The following is a 17,619-nucleotide window of genomic DNA, read 5'->3' as shown; positions in this document are numbered from 1 at the left end:
AAGAAGCTAAATATAATTGAAATATCAAATAATATATAAAATATTTCTTATATGAGAAATTTTTTCCCACATATATCTGCGATGAATTTTCGTGGGATTGATTTTCCTCCCGATGAACTGTCCGGACATAGTTCATACTTTCTAATCTATCTCAGGAATCTCATATCTTGGTCTCTAGTCTTCATTTTTGTATGAAGATTAGAGACCAAGCTATGAGATTCTTGAGAAAGATTAGGGGGTGGGGGTATAAACAGATGGCATTAATGGCAATATTGTATTAAAATGGAGGACATTAGGAAAGAACTTGACATTGTTAGCATCCAGGAATGTGTTAAGAGGGCTAATTTCAGGTGGTCACACAACAGAACGGGAGAGAAAATATTAGCAAAACAAGTGTTCTCTGCCAGATTTGCAATAAAAAGACCAAGAGGAAGACCAGGGTATAGGTGGATTGATTCAGTAAATAGTGCCTCAGAAGACAGAAATATAAGATAAGATCTCATAGTGTTGGAGTCTTCACAGATAACAGATTGATTTGTAGGAATATTGTTGATAGGAAGTTAGTAATACATAAAAAAAAACATACATTATTACTATCATAATATCCTGTAGGGGTGCTTAAGGGTCAAAGCTGTATAACTGAGAGGAGACTTCCACATAGCCTTTAAAGGAATGTGGTTTCTGACCTAATGTCCAATCCTTACCTTCTCGTGGTGCACCATGCTGGGTATATACCTGGATACTGAACAAGTGAGGATGGGCTGGAAATTTGGGATTTAGCCGACCAAATTGTATTCTTATTGCCTTAAACCAATATACAAAATGATACAACTTGACAAAATTTCATGCTGGCAGGGCCATCGCCTGGTTAAACAAGGCCCCTGTTGTTTTCGCCAGGGAACTAAGACGAACAGCAAAAAGTCAGCTACTGGAACAAATCTGAAAACACACCCCAACTCAACATCACCAGAGTTCAAGATCGTTACTATCAACATAAGAAGCCTCAATGGCAAAGAAATGGAGCTAACTGAGGAATTAGATAAGTACCAGATCGACATAATAGGGGTGACTGAAACAAAAAAGACAAAAACTGGTGAGATCTTTCTGAGCAATAAATACAAAATGTTATATTCAGGCAATGACAATCAAGGAAAAGAAGGAGTAGCCATAGTATTCAACACAAAATACGAGGCTAATCTTCTTGAATGGCAGGCAGTCTCAAGTAGAGTTATGATTGCAAATATGAGAATGGGGAATTGGACAATGAGACTTATTTGTGCCTATGGTTCCACAGAAGGTTCTACTAAGGTAGAAATGGAGGAATTTTTTGAAGCTTTAGAAAAAGCAACTGACACAGTGAAAAAGGAAAAGTTGGTCCTTGTTGGGGATCTAAATAGCAGAGTAGGAAATGATTGTGAAACATGCAAAAATATTTTGTGAAAATTTGGAGAAAAGAGCAAAGCTAATAATAATGGCAAATATCTGTTGGATTTCTGCTCAGGACATGGACTGGTTATTACTAACACCATGTTCCAACATAAAAATGTGCACAAATTCATTCACATGGAGAGAAGAGGCAAGGAATAAGAAAAGTCTCATTGACTATGTTATTGTTGATAGTGATGTTTTCTCCCTGGTGCAGGACACCAGAGTGTACAGAGGATTTGAAATTGGAAGTGATCACTGTTTAGTCTTTAGCAGAATAAAATTGAATTTTATTCTGAAATTTTATTATTGAAAAGAATAACATGTAAGAAAGTTTTAAAGTGAATAAAAGTTGAGCAGCTCTCAGATGTGAACTGTAGACTAAAATACACAAAGATTATTGAAGAAAAAATGAAAGAGTTTGAGAACAGGTGGCAAGCTTTGAAGAAAACTTTGATTGATTCAGCCAGAGAGGCATGTGGTGAGTTTGTCTGCAAGGATAGAAAAATCATAACTCCATGGTGGACACAGGAAGTTAAATAGGCAGTGAAGGAAAAGAAGAAAGCATATCAAAAGTTCCTGCCATATAAGTTAGCTTTAGAGAATACAGAGACAAATGTAAGAAAGCAAAACACTGTGTAAAACTAGTTAAACAAAATTCACGGGAGGACTTTGGCAAGAACATAGAAAATAAATATCAAGAAGGTGGTAAGATATTCTGGAGGTTGTTGAAAAAGCTTGGAAATGGAGGAAAGAGTGCTGTAAAAGGAGTTAGAGATGATAAAGGCGAGATGAAAACTAGAGAAAAAGATATCCTTGAAGATGGTTTAATTACCTCGAAAAATTGCTAAATGAAACAAGCAGTGATAGCACAGTAGTAAAAAAACACTCAACAGGTATACAGTCAGGATTACATATCCATACTTGAAGTAGAAAAAACCATCAAAGGCTTGAAATGTGGAAAGGCAGCAGGATTAGATAATATTTGACCAGAAATGCTGAAGTATGGTGGTATAAAAGTCTTACAGTGGCTGCACTGCATAGTTCAGATGGCCTGGACAGAGGGATGAATTCCTGATAATTGGAGTAGAGCTCTAATAGTACCCATATATAAAAAGGGAAATAAAACTGATTGTGAGCATTACAGAGGTATTTCCCTACTGAGTGTTCCTGGCAAGATCTATGCAAGTATACTTGAGAACTGGTTGAGAGAATTGTGGAAGAAAAGCTTGGTGAAGAACAAGCTGGATTGAGACCAAATAGAGGCTGTCAGGATCAGATCTTCACTTTATGACAAATAGTTGAAAAAGCATGGGAATATAACAAAGATCTGTATTTAAGTTTTGTCGATCTGGAAAAGGCATATGACAAGGTGCCAAGAGAGAAGCTATTCAATATGCTACAGTTATATGGTGTCAGTGGGGCATTATATCAAGCAATATTTAGTCTGTATTTGAGTTGTAAGTCGGCAGTTAGAATTGAAGAATGTACCGGAAGATGGTTTAATGTTAAATCTGGTGTGAGACAAGGATGTATATTATCCCCTCTGTTATTCATTTTCTATATGGATCACATTATGAAGGAAAGTGATGTTAAACATGATATGAGAATTGGAGATGTTAATGCTTTATGCGGATGATGTTATACTTCTAAATAAATCTGCTACAAGTTTGCAAGATTCTTTGACTAAATTGAATAACTGTTGTAATAGATTTGATATGAAGGTCAGCATTAAAAAGACAAAGACAATAAAAATAGGTAGAATTGTTGAAAATGTCAACTGTGTTGTGAACAAGGATCCTGTGGAACAAGTAAAACATTTCAGCTACTTAGGCACAATTTTTTAGTGGAGATGGTAAATTAAATATGGAAATAGACAACAGAATCAACAAAGCTGGTATGGTAGGAAGTGAATTGAATAAATTCATATGGAATAAGAAAGAAATTAGTCGGAACACTAAATTAACTGTATACAAGAGTGTTCAAACCAGTTTTAACATATAGATCTGAGAGCCGGGTCAGAAGTAAAACACTTGACCAAAGACTAGAGACTGCAGATATGAGAGTCGTGAGAAAGATTAGAGGCATGAACAGATGGTATCAATGGCAATATCATATTAAAAACAAGGATATTAGGATAGAACTTGACATTGTCTGCATCCAGGAATGCATTAGCAGAGCTAATCTCGAGTAGTATGGTCACTTAAACAGGAAAGGGCGAGTAAAGATTTGCAAAACAAGTGTTCTCTGTTAGGTTGGCAGGAAAATGACCCAGAGGAAGACCAAGATATAGATGGATTGATATGGTAATAAGTGCCTCAGACGATAGAAATATAAGATCTGATAATGTTGGAGTCTTGACAAGTAACTGACTTATTTGGAGGAAAATTGTAGATAGGAAGTTAGTAATGATGTAAATTTTTCACGTAGTACTATCATATCCTGTACATCCCTTGAGGGTACATGTCAGGAATTTGATGATAATATCCTGTATATTCCTTGAAGGGTACATATCAGAAATTTGATGATATTTTCTGTGATGATAAACATGGGTTTTGTGAAGGGTAGGTCTTGTTTTAGCAATCTGCTTGTGTTTTATGATAAGGTGACAAATGTGTTGGATAAGGTAGATTCATATACTGCGTGTTTTGTGCAAAGGCATTTGATAATTGCCAGCCTGGTTGGCCGAGTGGTTAGCATATTCTCTCTCCAGCCAAAAGGTTATGGGTTCGAATCCTGCTGTGGGCATGGATGTTTGTGATTGTCTGTGAAAATACTACTGGTTTGCGGTAGATGGCATTGGTGTAGATGATGATGTTCGTTGTGGTTGGATGAAGTGGTGGAGACAGAGAGTTGTGGAGTTGATTCCATCCCTCAATGAGTCTTTGGACTCCCTGGATATGTCACATAATAATTACCAAATGACAGATTGGGGTATAAGCTGTAGAAGATGGAATTAGATAGCAGATTTAGTTAGATGGATTGAACATTGGCTTTCTGACAGATACCAGCAAGTTGTGAATGATGGAGGTGTCTCAGAAAAGGAAGCTGACCAGTGGCATGCCTCAGGGTTCTGTTCTTGGTCCCCTACTCTGTAACTTATTTGTTATATTTTATGTGAATTGACTGGGGATCTTCAAATGTTGCCGATGATGGAAAGTTAGGTAGAATTATCAGGAGTAGTTCTGATGTTAATTCTATACAGAAAGATTTGAATAGTCTTTTAGCTTGAACAAATTAGTGGGGTTGCAGTTTTAATATTAATAAATGCAAAGTGTTACACTTTGGGATATAGACATATAAGGCTGCTTACTATATTGGTGGAGCTGTACTTCAGGAAGTGCATGAAGTTCGGGATCTTGTAGTGATGGGACAGTGGACTGAAGTTCTGAGGGCACAACGCAAGTGTTGCGAAAACTGCACATTACATTTCTGCTGTGATAAAAAAATACATTGACATGTAGGGGATAAGGAAGTGCTGCCTCTATATAAGGTATTGGTCAGACCGCATATGGACTATTGTGTTCAGATTTGGTCATCTAGTTTTCATTGTGATGTGGAAACACTAGAGAGGGTTCAAAGACGAATGACCAAAATTATATCAAGTAGATAGGAGGAAAAGAGGAGTAGCCCCTCAAATTAAGGGATCCTATCAGATTAGGAGAAAAATAAAGATGTGAGGAGTAGATTTTTTATGTGGAGAGTTTTAGTAATTGGAGTGCATTGTGAATGCAGGTAGTGTAAACAACTTAAAGCTTATTATGATAGACATGTTGCTGGTTGAGTGGGCCTCCCATGATGAGTCTGACTCCATGGAGGTTACCAAAATAACTATAAACGAAATTTATAATGAATCATGCCAACAGTACACTTAAATTTTACAAAACTAGGATGAATACAATACTTCTAATGCTGATTAGAATTATCACGATGTTTTTAATATAATAAATACATACTTTCAGAGTATTTGAGTCAGAGATGCACATCATCTACACTCTTATCTGTATGGATCATATTATGAATATTAGAATCAGAGATATCAAAGGCCTTAGCAAGGTCTAGCAGTATCACTGTAAACCCATTATCCTTATCCAGTTCAGCCGTTACTGAGGTATGATCTACCCTTCACAAAACCATGCTGTCCCCCCACACAGTATCCCATTATCATCTATCCATTGCTGTATTTTTTTTCTTGACTACTTTCTCTCCAAAACCTTGACAATGACTCCTGATATGCTGATTGGTCAGTAATTTGAAACAGCAGTCTTGGAACCTCCTTTATGCAGTGGTACTATTTTCTGCTCTTTCCACCCCCACCCCCCTCGGGACTAACCCAGACCCGAGACAAGATTTGGACAAGATTCTTATCTCTTTCCATAAAAACAAACATCAGAGCACAATATTTGTTGTTAGGAGATGTAGGACCTTTATCAAGGCCATCTATGGAACAATGAGCCAAGAGAGTGGCATTTTCTGTTGTAACAACACTGGAGTCGTCCAGTTGCAAAAGTGGTCAAATAAAAAGCCAGTAGCTTTGGTATTAAAAAAAAAAAAAAGTATGATTACTATTTGGACAGATGCAAGTTTCCTGCTTTTGCTTTTTTAAAATCAATTTTGGATGTGATGTATAGTTTTCTTGTACTTATTTCAGGCTTTAGTACAAATATAAAAGATGATTTAATCAAAAATTACAGTATGCTCACTTCTCTTTAGTACTTCTTAGTACACTTCTTGGAGAAATCAAGGCTTAGATAAGGAACAAGAATTTAAGATGGAATGGGAAGAATTGTTCCTATACTAATAAGAATTGCTTTATATTGGCATAAATTAGAAGAATGAAACCTAATAAATGAACCATAGAAGTCACTAAGATCATCCTGTTAGTGCTTCACATGAAGCATGCCCAGTTTAATGGGGGGGGGGGGTATGGAAAGTGTTCTTCCAGAAATATTAAATCTAATTACATCAGATGTGTTTCTTAAGTGTTTTTATTTATAAACATGGACCACCGTATCGTATAACATTGCTTTCCTTTCAAATAGTTATTGCTTTCAAGACAAGGTTTAAATTCTTTATGTAGTTTGATTTTTCAATGGATACCGTCTCGCATGTTTACTGCTTTGCTATTGCTATACCAGAGCATGGATTCCAAAACTTATCTTTAAAAAAAAAAAAAAAAAAAAAAAAAAAATCCATTCTTACTATTAATTACTTTAATTTGTTAACTAGGGCTCGAATGCTGGTGTCACAAATTTTGTGTGTTCTTATTTTTATATAGGCAAGTAATCTGGAAATGGAAATGAGGAAAGCAGCAGATGATAACAAAAGGCTACGAGAGGAGTTGGGACAGCTTAGGCAAGAGAATCAGCAACTCAAGGTATGGGAAAAGCAGTATATCCAGTTTAACTGATGATATCAACATATATTAATTCGGTTCTATCTTGAATGCTGATAATGTTAGTTTCCTTTCTAACATCTTCATTTTTAATATAGTTGTTGACATTAATACCATCCATTTACTTCCTTAATTGACCCTGCAGCTTTTATATCTGTAGTAGTCTTCATCTCCAGTCTTCATTTAGCGTTTAGAGAACTGGGAGCTTAGTCTGCTCTCTCAGATCAGAGTTGTAGTTTAATCTTTTGGCTAATTCTCTTAAGTTTATGAAATTTGACACCTCACTGTAGCCAACTCATTAAAACAGAAACTTTGGTTCAGTGAATTAAGGCAAAATATATAGGTTAGTTCATAAGAATAAATGCATTTCAAAGTATTAAGTTATGGGTGGTTAGTCATGACTCATCAAAGATACTTTTAGTGGTCTCTTGAGAGTGTTATTGCTCCTTATGGCTATCCTCGGCAATTTATTTTGGCCTTGACACTTTCTGGAGCCTCTTGTCATCTTTTCATTTCAGATTTAGTACTATTTCCATAAAATTGTTGAACTTTGAATAGAATATCAGCAACAAAGTTTCATTTAAAATCTTTGTGCAATCTTTAAAGAGAGAAATTTCAAAAGTTTTTTTGTGCTTTTTTAATTGGAAATTTTATTCTACTTGCTGAATGAAGATCCTGTCATTTAAATTTTCTTTCAGCAATCTAATAGACAATTTAAAATAATAGATATTCAAAATGTTAACTCAGATTAGAAGAAATTAATCACAAAAACTAGCCAGTTCCTTCATGGCTTACTTGTAGTCCATTGTTGATCAAATTTGGTATTGCAGTTCTTGTGATCAATTTGAAGCTTCTTCAATTTTTTTATTATTTGTTTTCATAATTGTGGCTGACTCAAGCAATCTGTTAATTTAAATTAAAGGAAGCATCTCTGTTAATGATAGAATTGCAGCAGAACTAAATTAACTAAGATATAAAAAAACTTTCTTACCTTTACGGTGTTGAGGTTTTTTATTCTTGTAACTGCAACCGTACTCGAGGATAAGGTCGTTAGTCCTATGCCTCCCGGTGTGTCCTATGTCTAGATGCGTGTGTTCACAGGACCAGTTTGCCTATTCTGGGAGGACGAAAAACCCAAGGTTGCGGGTGAAAAAAAAACCCTACCTCTGTATGAGACCGGTGTTATGTCTTCGTTTTCATTCTCTATTGTTATTTAATATACTAACTTACTTCGTTAATAATGCCCTACTCAACTCTACCTAGGAATGCTTCCTTTTCGGACACTAGCAAATTTATTTTTTTATTGTTGCGCCAGCCAGAGTCTTATAATATGAGCTTATTCAAAATTCAGGGAAATATTCCTAGGTTAACTGGCATTCATTCTAATATGCACTAAATAGATCATCATCATCATCAAATTCCTGCCATGTACCCTCAAGGGGTGTACAGGATATGACAGTACTACATGAAAAAATTACATCATTACTAACTTCCTATCTACAATTTTCCTCCAAATCAGTCTGTTACTTGTCAAGACTCCAACATTATCAGATCTTATATTTCTATCGTCTAAGGCACTTTGTACCATATCAATCCACCTATATCTTGGTCTTCCTCTGAGTCGTTTTCCTGCCAACCTGGCAGAGAACACTTGTTTTGCTAATCTTTCCTCTCCCATTCTATTTAAGTGACCATACCATCTCAGATTAGCTCTGCTAACGCATTCCTGGATGCTGACAATGTCAAGTTCTTTCCTAATATCCTCATTTTTAATATGATATTGCCATTGATGCCATCTGTTCACGCCTCTAATCTTTCTCAGGACTCTCATATCTGCGGTCTCTAGTCTTTGGTCAAGTGTTTTACTTCTGACCCAGCTCTCAGATCCATAAGTTAAAATTGGTTTGAACACAGTCTTGTATACAGCTAATTTAGTGTTCTGACTAATTTCTTTCTTATTCCATATGAATTTATTCAATTGACTTCCCACGATACCAGCTTTGCTGATTCTGTTGTCTATTTCTATATTTAGTTTACCATCTTCAGTAAAAATTGTGCCTAAGTAGCTGAAATGTTTTACTTGTTCCACAGGTTCTCCATTCACAACACAGTTGAAATTTTCAATGATTCTGCCTATTTTCATTGTCTTTGTCTTTTTATTGCTGACCTTCATACCATATCTATTACAACAGCTATTCAATTTAGTCAGAGAATCTTGCAGACTTGTAGGCGATTTATTTAGAAGTATAACATCATCCGCATAAAGCAAAGAGCTGACATTAACATCTCCAATTTTGATATCAGGTTTAATACCACATTCCTTCATAATGTGATCCATATAGATAATGAATAACAGAGGGGATAATGTACATCCTTGTCTCACACCAGATTTAACATTAAACCATCTTCCTGTACTTCCTTCAATTCTAACTGCTGACTCACAACTCAAATAAAGACTAAGTATTGCTTGATATAATGCCACATTGACACCATATAACTGCAGCGTATTGAATAGCTTCTCTCTTGGCACCTTGTCATATGCCTTTTCCAAATCGACAAAACTTAAATACAGATCTTTGTTATATTCCCATGCTTTCTCGACTATTTGTCGTAAAGTGAAGATCTGATCCTGACAGCCTCTATTTGGCCTGAATCCAGCTTGTTTTTCACCAAGCTTTTCTTCCACAATTCTTCTCAACCGTTTCTCAAGTATACTTGCATAGATCTTGCCAGGAACACTCAGTAGGGAAATACCTCTGTAATTCTCACATTGAGTTTGTTTTCCTTTTTTATATATGGGTACTATGAGAGCTCTACTCCAATCATCGGGAATTCGTCCCTCTGTCCAGGCTTTCTGAACTATGCAGTGCAGCCACTGTAAGACTCTTATACCACCATACTTCAGCATTTCTGGTCGAATATCATCTACTCCTGCTGCCTTTCCACATTTCAAGCCTTTGATGGCTTTTTCTACTTCAAGTATGGATATGTATTCCTGACTGCATGCCTGGTCAGTGTTTTTTATCACTGTGCTGTCATCACTGCTTGTTTCATTTAGCAGTTTTTCAAAGTAATTACTCCATACTTCAAGGATATCTTTTTCTCCTGTTTTCATGTCACCTTTATCATCTCTAATTCCTTTTACAGCACTCTTTCCTCCATTCCTAAGCTTCTTCAACAACCTCCAGAATATTTTGCCACCTTCTTGATATTTATTTTCTATATTCTTGCCAAAGTCCTCCCATGACTTTTGTTTAGCTAGTTTTACACACTGTTTAGCTTTCTTACATTTGTCTCTGTATTCTGTAAGAGTAAAAGCTGACTTATTTTCCAGGAACTTTTGATATGCTTTCTTCTTTTCCTTCACTGCCTCTTTAACTTCCTGTGTCCACCAGGGAGTTCTGATTTTTTTTATCTTTACTGGTTCTAATTGCAGTCATGACCAATAAATCTATTACTCAAACACTTTCATTAAATTCCCTCCCGCTATGGTTCTAAATTTTTGCAAGTGGTAATGTGAATTCTCGAATCAAGCACGAAACAGGCATATACAATAAAACATGTTTATTGGAACAAATTCACTTTACAACTATAATTGAAATGGGATATTAAGCTTTACAAAATCTCTTACTAAGTTAGTTATTCAATGCTAATTTAAGAAAACACTCATAGATCAACTTGGCAATTACTCACACTCTATGCAACATTAAAACAAGCTAACTATGTTATTCTAAATCAAACTCTTAATTCTTGCTACATTAAAATACATTTCTCAACCTGTTACTATTCTGATATAAATCATCTCCAAAATATCAAATTCACATATAATCTCAGTCACATGCAGCTAAAATTTCACTCCTGACATTCCTTTGTTTAGCAGAATTACTCTATCTCAAAATTCAAATCCTTATTATAGTCCACTATGAAATGTCCACTTAATATGATCTAACATTAAATTCTGTCTCATTTAAACATACAACAAAGGTCTTTACATTACCCATTCTTTTTCTTCCAAAGGTCTGTTAACGGCAGCATGTATATCGGGTCCTCCTTCCATCGGTAGCTTCCGCAATGGGCTTACAATTACACTGTCCGTTTTACATTCTTCCCGGACTCGAAATTCTCACTGCCTCGATACAGCTCATTCTCTGCTCCTACTCGAGTGGGACATCTCTCTCTCGCTCGTCCCTACTCCGTTCGCTATTCAGGAATCCTCGAAATGAAGTCAGGAACAACAAGAAAAAAGCCCCGCATTATCGCGTGCATTCCGCTTATATTTTGTCCTTCGTTTTCATGCCCTTAAGGTGATCCTCAAGTCCTAGCTGCCGTTTAGGTGCTGTATTCTCGGGAATCCCGCTTATGTCATCTTTCTCGTACGTTGTAGCTGGCGGCATTACGGCCGATACGTGCATATGTAACTCGACCTTTGCACTCGTACTCTTAACTTCTTTGGCGACTTATTAAGTTTAAGACAGCTTAATGGGACAAGATTATACTACAATTTCCTTATTAAAATTTCCCTAATCCTATAATCCTTCAGTTTAACTTTCAACTACAAGATTTTTTCTACTACGATTTACATGTTATTATACAAATTCCTTTACAACATAAATTCAGAACTGTGTGCTGTCAACCAGGTATTATCTGATTTAGCCAAATTCTTATGTTAGATTCTGAATGAATAATTTCTAAAAATCGTCCATTCAGGATCTAACACCGGCAAACTCACCTTTCATTGAAAGAGACCAGATAAAGGTTCCTCTCACATCACTGTCGGGAATCGATCCCAGGTCTTTCTGACCATAGGGCTTTGTCTATAATGACTGGATACTATGGGAGCTCTACTTCAATCATCTGGAATTCGTCCCTCTGTCCAGGCCTCCTGAACTATGCAGTGCAGCTACTGTGAGACTTTTATACCTCCATACTTGAGCATTTCTGGTCAAATATCATTTCCACATTTCAGAATTTTGATGGTTTTTTTCTTACTTCCAGTATGGTTATGTATTCCTGATTGCATGCCTATTGACTATTTTTTACTGCTGTGCTGCCACCGATTGCTTCGTTTAGCGAGAATAGCTGGCCTGGTTGACCGAGTGGTTAGCATATCTGCTCTGCAGCCAAAAGGCTGCAGGTTCGAATCCTGCCATGGGAAAGGATGTTTGTGATTGTCTGTGAAAATGATAGTGGTGGTGGGCGGTAGATGGCATTGGTGATGGTAGTTGCAATTCGTTGTATAGTTGGTGGAGACAGAACTGTAGAGCAGGTACCCTCCCTTGATGAGTCCTTTGGAATCCCTGGAGGTGTCACATAATAATAATTACTGCATACATCGAGGATATCTTTTTCACCTGTTTTCATGTCACCTTTATCATCTCTAATCCCTTTTACAGCACTGTTTCCTCCATTTCTGAACTTTTTCAACAGCCTCCAGAATATTTTGTCACCTTCTTGATATTTATTTTCTATGTTCTTGCCAAAGTCCTCCCATGACTTTTGATTAAATAGTTTTACACAGTGTTTAGCTTTCTTACATTTGTCTCTGTATTCTCTAAGAGCACAAGCTAACTTATTTGCCAGGAACTTTTCATATGCTTTCTTTTTTTCTTTTACTGCCCCTTTAGCTTCCTGTGTTCACAATGGAATTCTGATTTTTCTATCCTTGCAGACAACCTTACCACAATCCTCTCTGTCTGAATCAATCAATATTTACATCAGGGCTTGCCACTGAATCTCCAAGGTTTAGTTCCTGTTCTCAAACTCTTTCATTTTTACTTGAATAATGTTTGTGTATTTTAGTCTACAGTTCATATCTGAGACTCAACTTTTAATTGCTTTAAAACTTTCATTTTAGAAATTATGGACTTTACAACTGTTCTAATTACTATTTTAAATTCCTGACTTTTCGACCTTCATATTAAGGTCATCATCTGGAGTATATACAAATATGCAAGGACAAGTTGAGTTACATTTCACACAGTAAGCTAAAGAAACAATGATTTGATCACCGGTTATTCTACTGGCATGACCTCCAGTGGGGAAAAAAAAAAAAAATACAGATAAAATTACAAATTAATTAATTATTTAGAAACTACATCAAAGCTAAATTCTATTTAAGATAACACCAGAGAAACATTCTTTCTTATAGTTTTCTTACAGTAACAGTGATGTTATATTTGTTATATCTAATATAACAACTGTATATAATATATACAGTTGTTATATTAGATTTAGAATTCTGGATAATCTAGTCTTGTTTATAGTTAATTCTTAGGGAGAAAGGTTCCGTGGGTAGAATATGTGCCTTCCATATGCTTGGGATTTTTAGACCATCATTATTGTTCAGATTGGGGTGGTTGATAAGAATCTCACAAAATTCCTTAAATTTGCATTCATACCATGTTTTGGTGTGATGTAAACAACTGGTGCTTTTCCAGTCAATTCTATGTAAAGTATTCAGGGCATGATCAGAAAGCCCAGCTTGACCATAGTTATTATATTTAATGTGTCGTTTATGTTCCTTTTGTCTGATAAGAATTGTGCATCCTGTTTCCCCTATATGTGGTAGATTACAGGTGCAATAAATATGGTATACTCCAGGGTGGGCCAGCAGTGGGAGTGGGTCTTTGGATGAGTTGAGTAAGCCTTTTAATTTTGCAGCAAGTTTAAAGGTGGTTTTGAGGTTGTATTTCTGTAGTATTCTCTTTATTTTATCTGATGTCCCTGTAATGTTAAGAAATGGTTTTATTGTAGTCTGGTTTATCTTTGTTTTTTATTGAGGTCTTGTAGACAATTTTTTTAGAAAAGTATTGCTGATAACTTTAAATTCGACTTTCAGCACTTATTCATTGGAGCAGATCTTCAAAGTCCTGTTTTTTAGAGTATTAATGACACCTAGTTTTTGTGTTGGTGGTGGTAGGAGTTTATGTGTATATATTGGCCAGTATGTGTCAGTTTCTGGTAAACATTGAAGGAAAGACTGCCAGAAGGAAGACATGTGACAAGTGTATCTAGAAACGGAAGTGTGTACTGTTTTTCAATCTCAGTTGTGAACTGTATGCATTTTTGTTGTTTGTTTAGGTGGCTAAGGAAAGTGTCTAGTGTTTGGCGGCCATTGGGCCAGATCGTGAAAACATCGTCAACATATCTAAGCCAGACTTTGGGTTTTAAAGGAGGGGAATCTAGAGCATGTTGCTCAAAATGTTCCATATTAAAGTTAGCAATCGGGCAGGGGGGGGGGGGGGGGGCTAATGGCGAGCCCATGGCTGTGCCTTCTTTTTGTAGGTAGAAAGCGTTTTGTCATACAAAATAACCAGAACGTAATACATATGTGAAAAGAGCGCAGTGATATCTGGAGGGAATTTGTTTTGTAAAAGAAGGATTGTGTCATTGATTGGAGCATTTGTAAAGAGGGCAGAGATGTCAAAACTGATTAATAAATCATCTTTTTCTAATGTAATGCCTTTGATTATATTTATGAAGTGTTGTGTGTTTCTGATATTGAAGGGAGAATGACCTACCAACTCCTTGAGTGTTGCTGCTAATTTCTTGGCTAGGTGATAATTCGGGCTGTCTGTACCTTCAACTAACGGCCGGAGTGGCGTGTATCTCTTTGGTAGACCTTAAATTCTCAGGGAATGAGCGTACTGCAGAAGTAATTTTTTAACTGTATCTTTGGGCCATGTAGTAATTGATTTAAGTAGTGTCTGTATTTTTTTTAATTTATTTTTTTTTTTATTCTATTGGTTGGGTCGTAGTTAACAAGTTGATATGTACAATTGTCCAAGACTAGCAGATTCATTTTTTCTAAATAAGTGGTTTGGTTTAGAATAATGGTGGCACTTCCTTCATCGGCTCTAGTTATTACGTTGTTGGGATTTGTTTTAACGATTTCACTGCTGTTAATTTGTGTTTCGTTAAGTTGCTTGTTATTGTTTTCTTATGATTTATATTTAAAATGTTAGCGGTTTCTAAACATATTTTAGCTGCTATATTATTTGGGATGAATCTTAAGCCTCTTTCAATATTACAAATAAAATCCAGTTTGTTCATCGATCTGGGTGCTACGGCAAAATTTAGACCTTTGCTGAGTAGCGAGAGTTCAGCTTTGTTTAAGGCATGGTTGGATAGGTTAACTACGTTACTGTTACCTGCAGGTGATTGGTAGCTCCTGTTGTTTCTTGCTTCTGGTCGGTTGTTATGTTTGCTGTGAAGAAATTAGAATATGTCCATTGGTTTTGTCGATCTTTTGTTTGTGAAATTTGGATATGAGAATTTCTTTCTTAGTTTAAGATATAGTTCACCATGTTGTCCGTAATCTTTTCGAGGATAATCCAAATATCTGCGTTCAAGTAACTTGAAAGTTCAGATTTTACATTTTGTACCTGGTTTTGAGTAACGGCCAAATTTCATCTTGTAGCCTGGATCTGTTCTCTGAGAAACGCTTTCTCCATGCGTGGTATATTCTACTTGATATTATTTGCAATTCAAGATTAGCCTTGTATTTTGTGTTCAATACTATAGCGACTCTTCCTTTTCCATGATTATTATTGCCTGAATATAACATTTTGTAATCATTGTTTAGAAAGATCTTGCCAATTTTTGTCTTTTTTTTTGTTTCGGTCACCCCTACTATGTCGATCTGGTACTTATCCAATTCCTCAGCTAGCTATATTATTTTGACATTCAGGCTTCTTATGTTGATAGTACTGATCTTGAACTCTGATGTTGAGTAGGGGTGTGTTTCAGGATTTTTTCCAGTAGTTGGCTTTTTGCTGTTGCCCTCGTTTCCTGGCAAAAACAACAGGGGGCCTTGTTTAACCGAGTGACACCCCAGCCAGCATGAAATTTTGTCATGGCGTACCATAAATTTATATTTTGGTTTAAGTCAGTAAGAATACAGTTTGGTCGGCTAAATCCCAAATTGCCAGCCCATCCTCATTCGTTCAGTATCCAGGTAGATACCAAACAGGGTGCACCACAGGAAGGTGAGGATTGGACATTAAGACAGAACTCTGGTCTTCTCCACATTCCTTTAGTCCTTTTTGTTTTCTTTTCTTTTCTTTTTGTCACAAGACAAAAGTCATCATCATCCAATTCTTGATATATATATCTCATCTCATCTTCCTTATACCCTCTTTTACCTTGCGGTGTCGAGGGTCCATTGATCATCGGACCTCACTCCGTTTACAGGATAAGGTGGTCAGCCTTATGCCCCGGTGTATCCTATGGCCTGTAGTGTTGAGTTCTCAATGTCAGTTTGCCTGCTTTGCAGGATAAAAAACCCCAGAATAAACTGGGGAAAAAACCCTGCTGTCCATGCCCAAGACTGGCTAACTTGGCTATGGCTGAGGAAGATCCTTCAGCTCCTCACGTCACCGACGGGAATCGAACCTAGGACACTCCTTCCCCAGGCATATGGTTGCGAAGCGCATAGCCACTAGGCTAACCGCGTGGACTATATATATATATATATATATATATATACACACACACACACCATCAAGGGGTTTACATGATATGATAGTATTGCATGAAGAATTACATCATTACTAACTTCCTATCTACAATTTTTCTCCAAATCAGTATGTTACCTGACAAGACTCCAACATTATCAGATCTTATAGTTTTATCTTCTAAGGCAGTTTTTACCGTATCAAACCACCTATATCTTGGTCTTCCTCTGGGTCTTTTTCCTGGCAACCTGGCAGAGAACACTTGTTTTGCTAATCTTTCCTCTCCCATTTTGTTTAAGTGACCATTCCACCTGAGATTAGCTCTGCTAATGCATTCTTGGATGCTGACAATGTCAAGTTCTTTCCTAATATTCTTGTTTTTAATATGATATTGCCATTGATGCTATCTGTTCATGTCCTTAATCTTTCTCAGGACTCTAGTCATTGGTCAAGTGTTTATTTCTGACCCAGCTCTCAGATCTATAAGTTAAAATTGGCTTAAATACTGTCTTGTATACAGCTAATTTAGTGTTTTGACTGATTTCTGTCTTTTTCCATATAAATTTATTTAGTTGACTTCCTACCATACCAGTTTGTTGATTTTGTTGTCTATTTCCATATTTAATTTACCATCTTCACTAAAAATCGTGCCTTAGTAGCTGAAATTTTTTACTTGATCTATACGTTCTCCTTTCACAATGCAGTTGATATTTTCATTGTTTGCCTAATTTCCTTGTTTTTGTCTTTGTAATGCTGACCTTCATACCATATCTATTACAACAGTTATTCAATTTAGTGAGGGAATCTTGCAGATTTGTAGCAGATTTATTTAGAAGTATAACATCTTCTGCATAAAGCAAAGAGCTGATATTAACATCTCCAGTTTTGATATCAGCTTTAATACCACTTTCCTTCATAATGTGATCCATATAGATAATGAATAAGAGAGGGGATAATGAACATCCTTGTCTGACACTAGATTTAACATTAAACCACTTTCTTGTACTTCCTTCAATTCTAACTGCTGACTTACAACTCAAATAAAGACTAAGTATTGCTTGATATAATGCCCCATTGACACCATATAACTGTAGCATTTCAAATAGCTTCTCTCTTGTCATATGCCTTTTCCAGATCTACAAAACTTAAATACATATCTTTGTTATTATTTAAATTAAGGGGATATTGAATCCCACATTATTTAAAAACTGAATAAGAAAATCGAAGATCGGAATCAGAGTTTCATGCCGAATATAGTAAACTATAAAAGTATCGGCTGATACTAGCGTACAAACTAGGGCAACTCATAGCAAAGGTGGGTAAAGCTCTGATCACTATCCTTAT

General features: G+C 36.2%; 1 protein-coding gene across 3 annotated transcripts in view; it reads left to right on the top strand.

Annotated features, from left to right (window-relative positions):
* The window catches only part of LOC150103376 (vesicle-associated membrane protein-associated protein A-like), a 137,411-nt gene that overhangs the window by 105,331 nt on the left and 14,461 nt on the right, over window positions 1-17,619 (top strand). For all 3 annotated transcript variants that reach the window (XM_090398108.1, XM_090398105.1, XM_090398106.1), the window contains one exon: window positions 6,704-6,802. In XM_090398108.1, the coding sequence (XP_090254234.1) occupies window positions 6,704-6,802 (99 nt within the window). The remainder of the gene's footprint in view (window positions 1-6,703; window positions 6,803-17,619) is intronic.

This window comes from Typopeltis vanoorti, chromosome 9, assembly GCF_054136105.1.
Source record: "Typopeltis vanoorti isolate ZY-2024b chromosome 9, IOZ_Tvanoo_1.0, whole genome shotgun sequence".
Lineage (NCBI taxonomy): Eukaryota > Metazoa > Arthropoda > Arachnida > Uropygi > Thelyphonidae > Typopeltis > Typopeltis vanoorti.
Note: the sequence above shows the minus strand (reverse complement) of the source record. Positions and strands in the feature narration are given on the sequence as shown.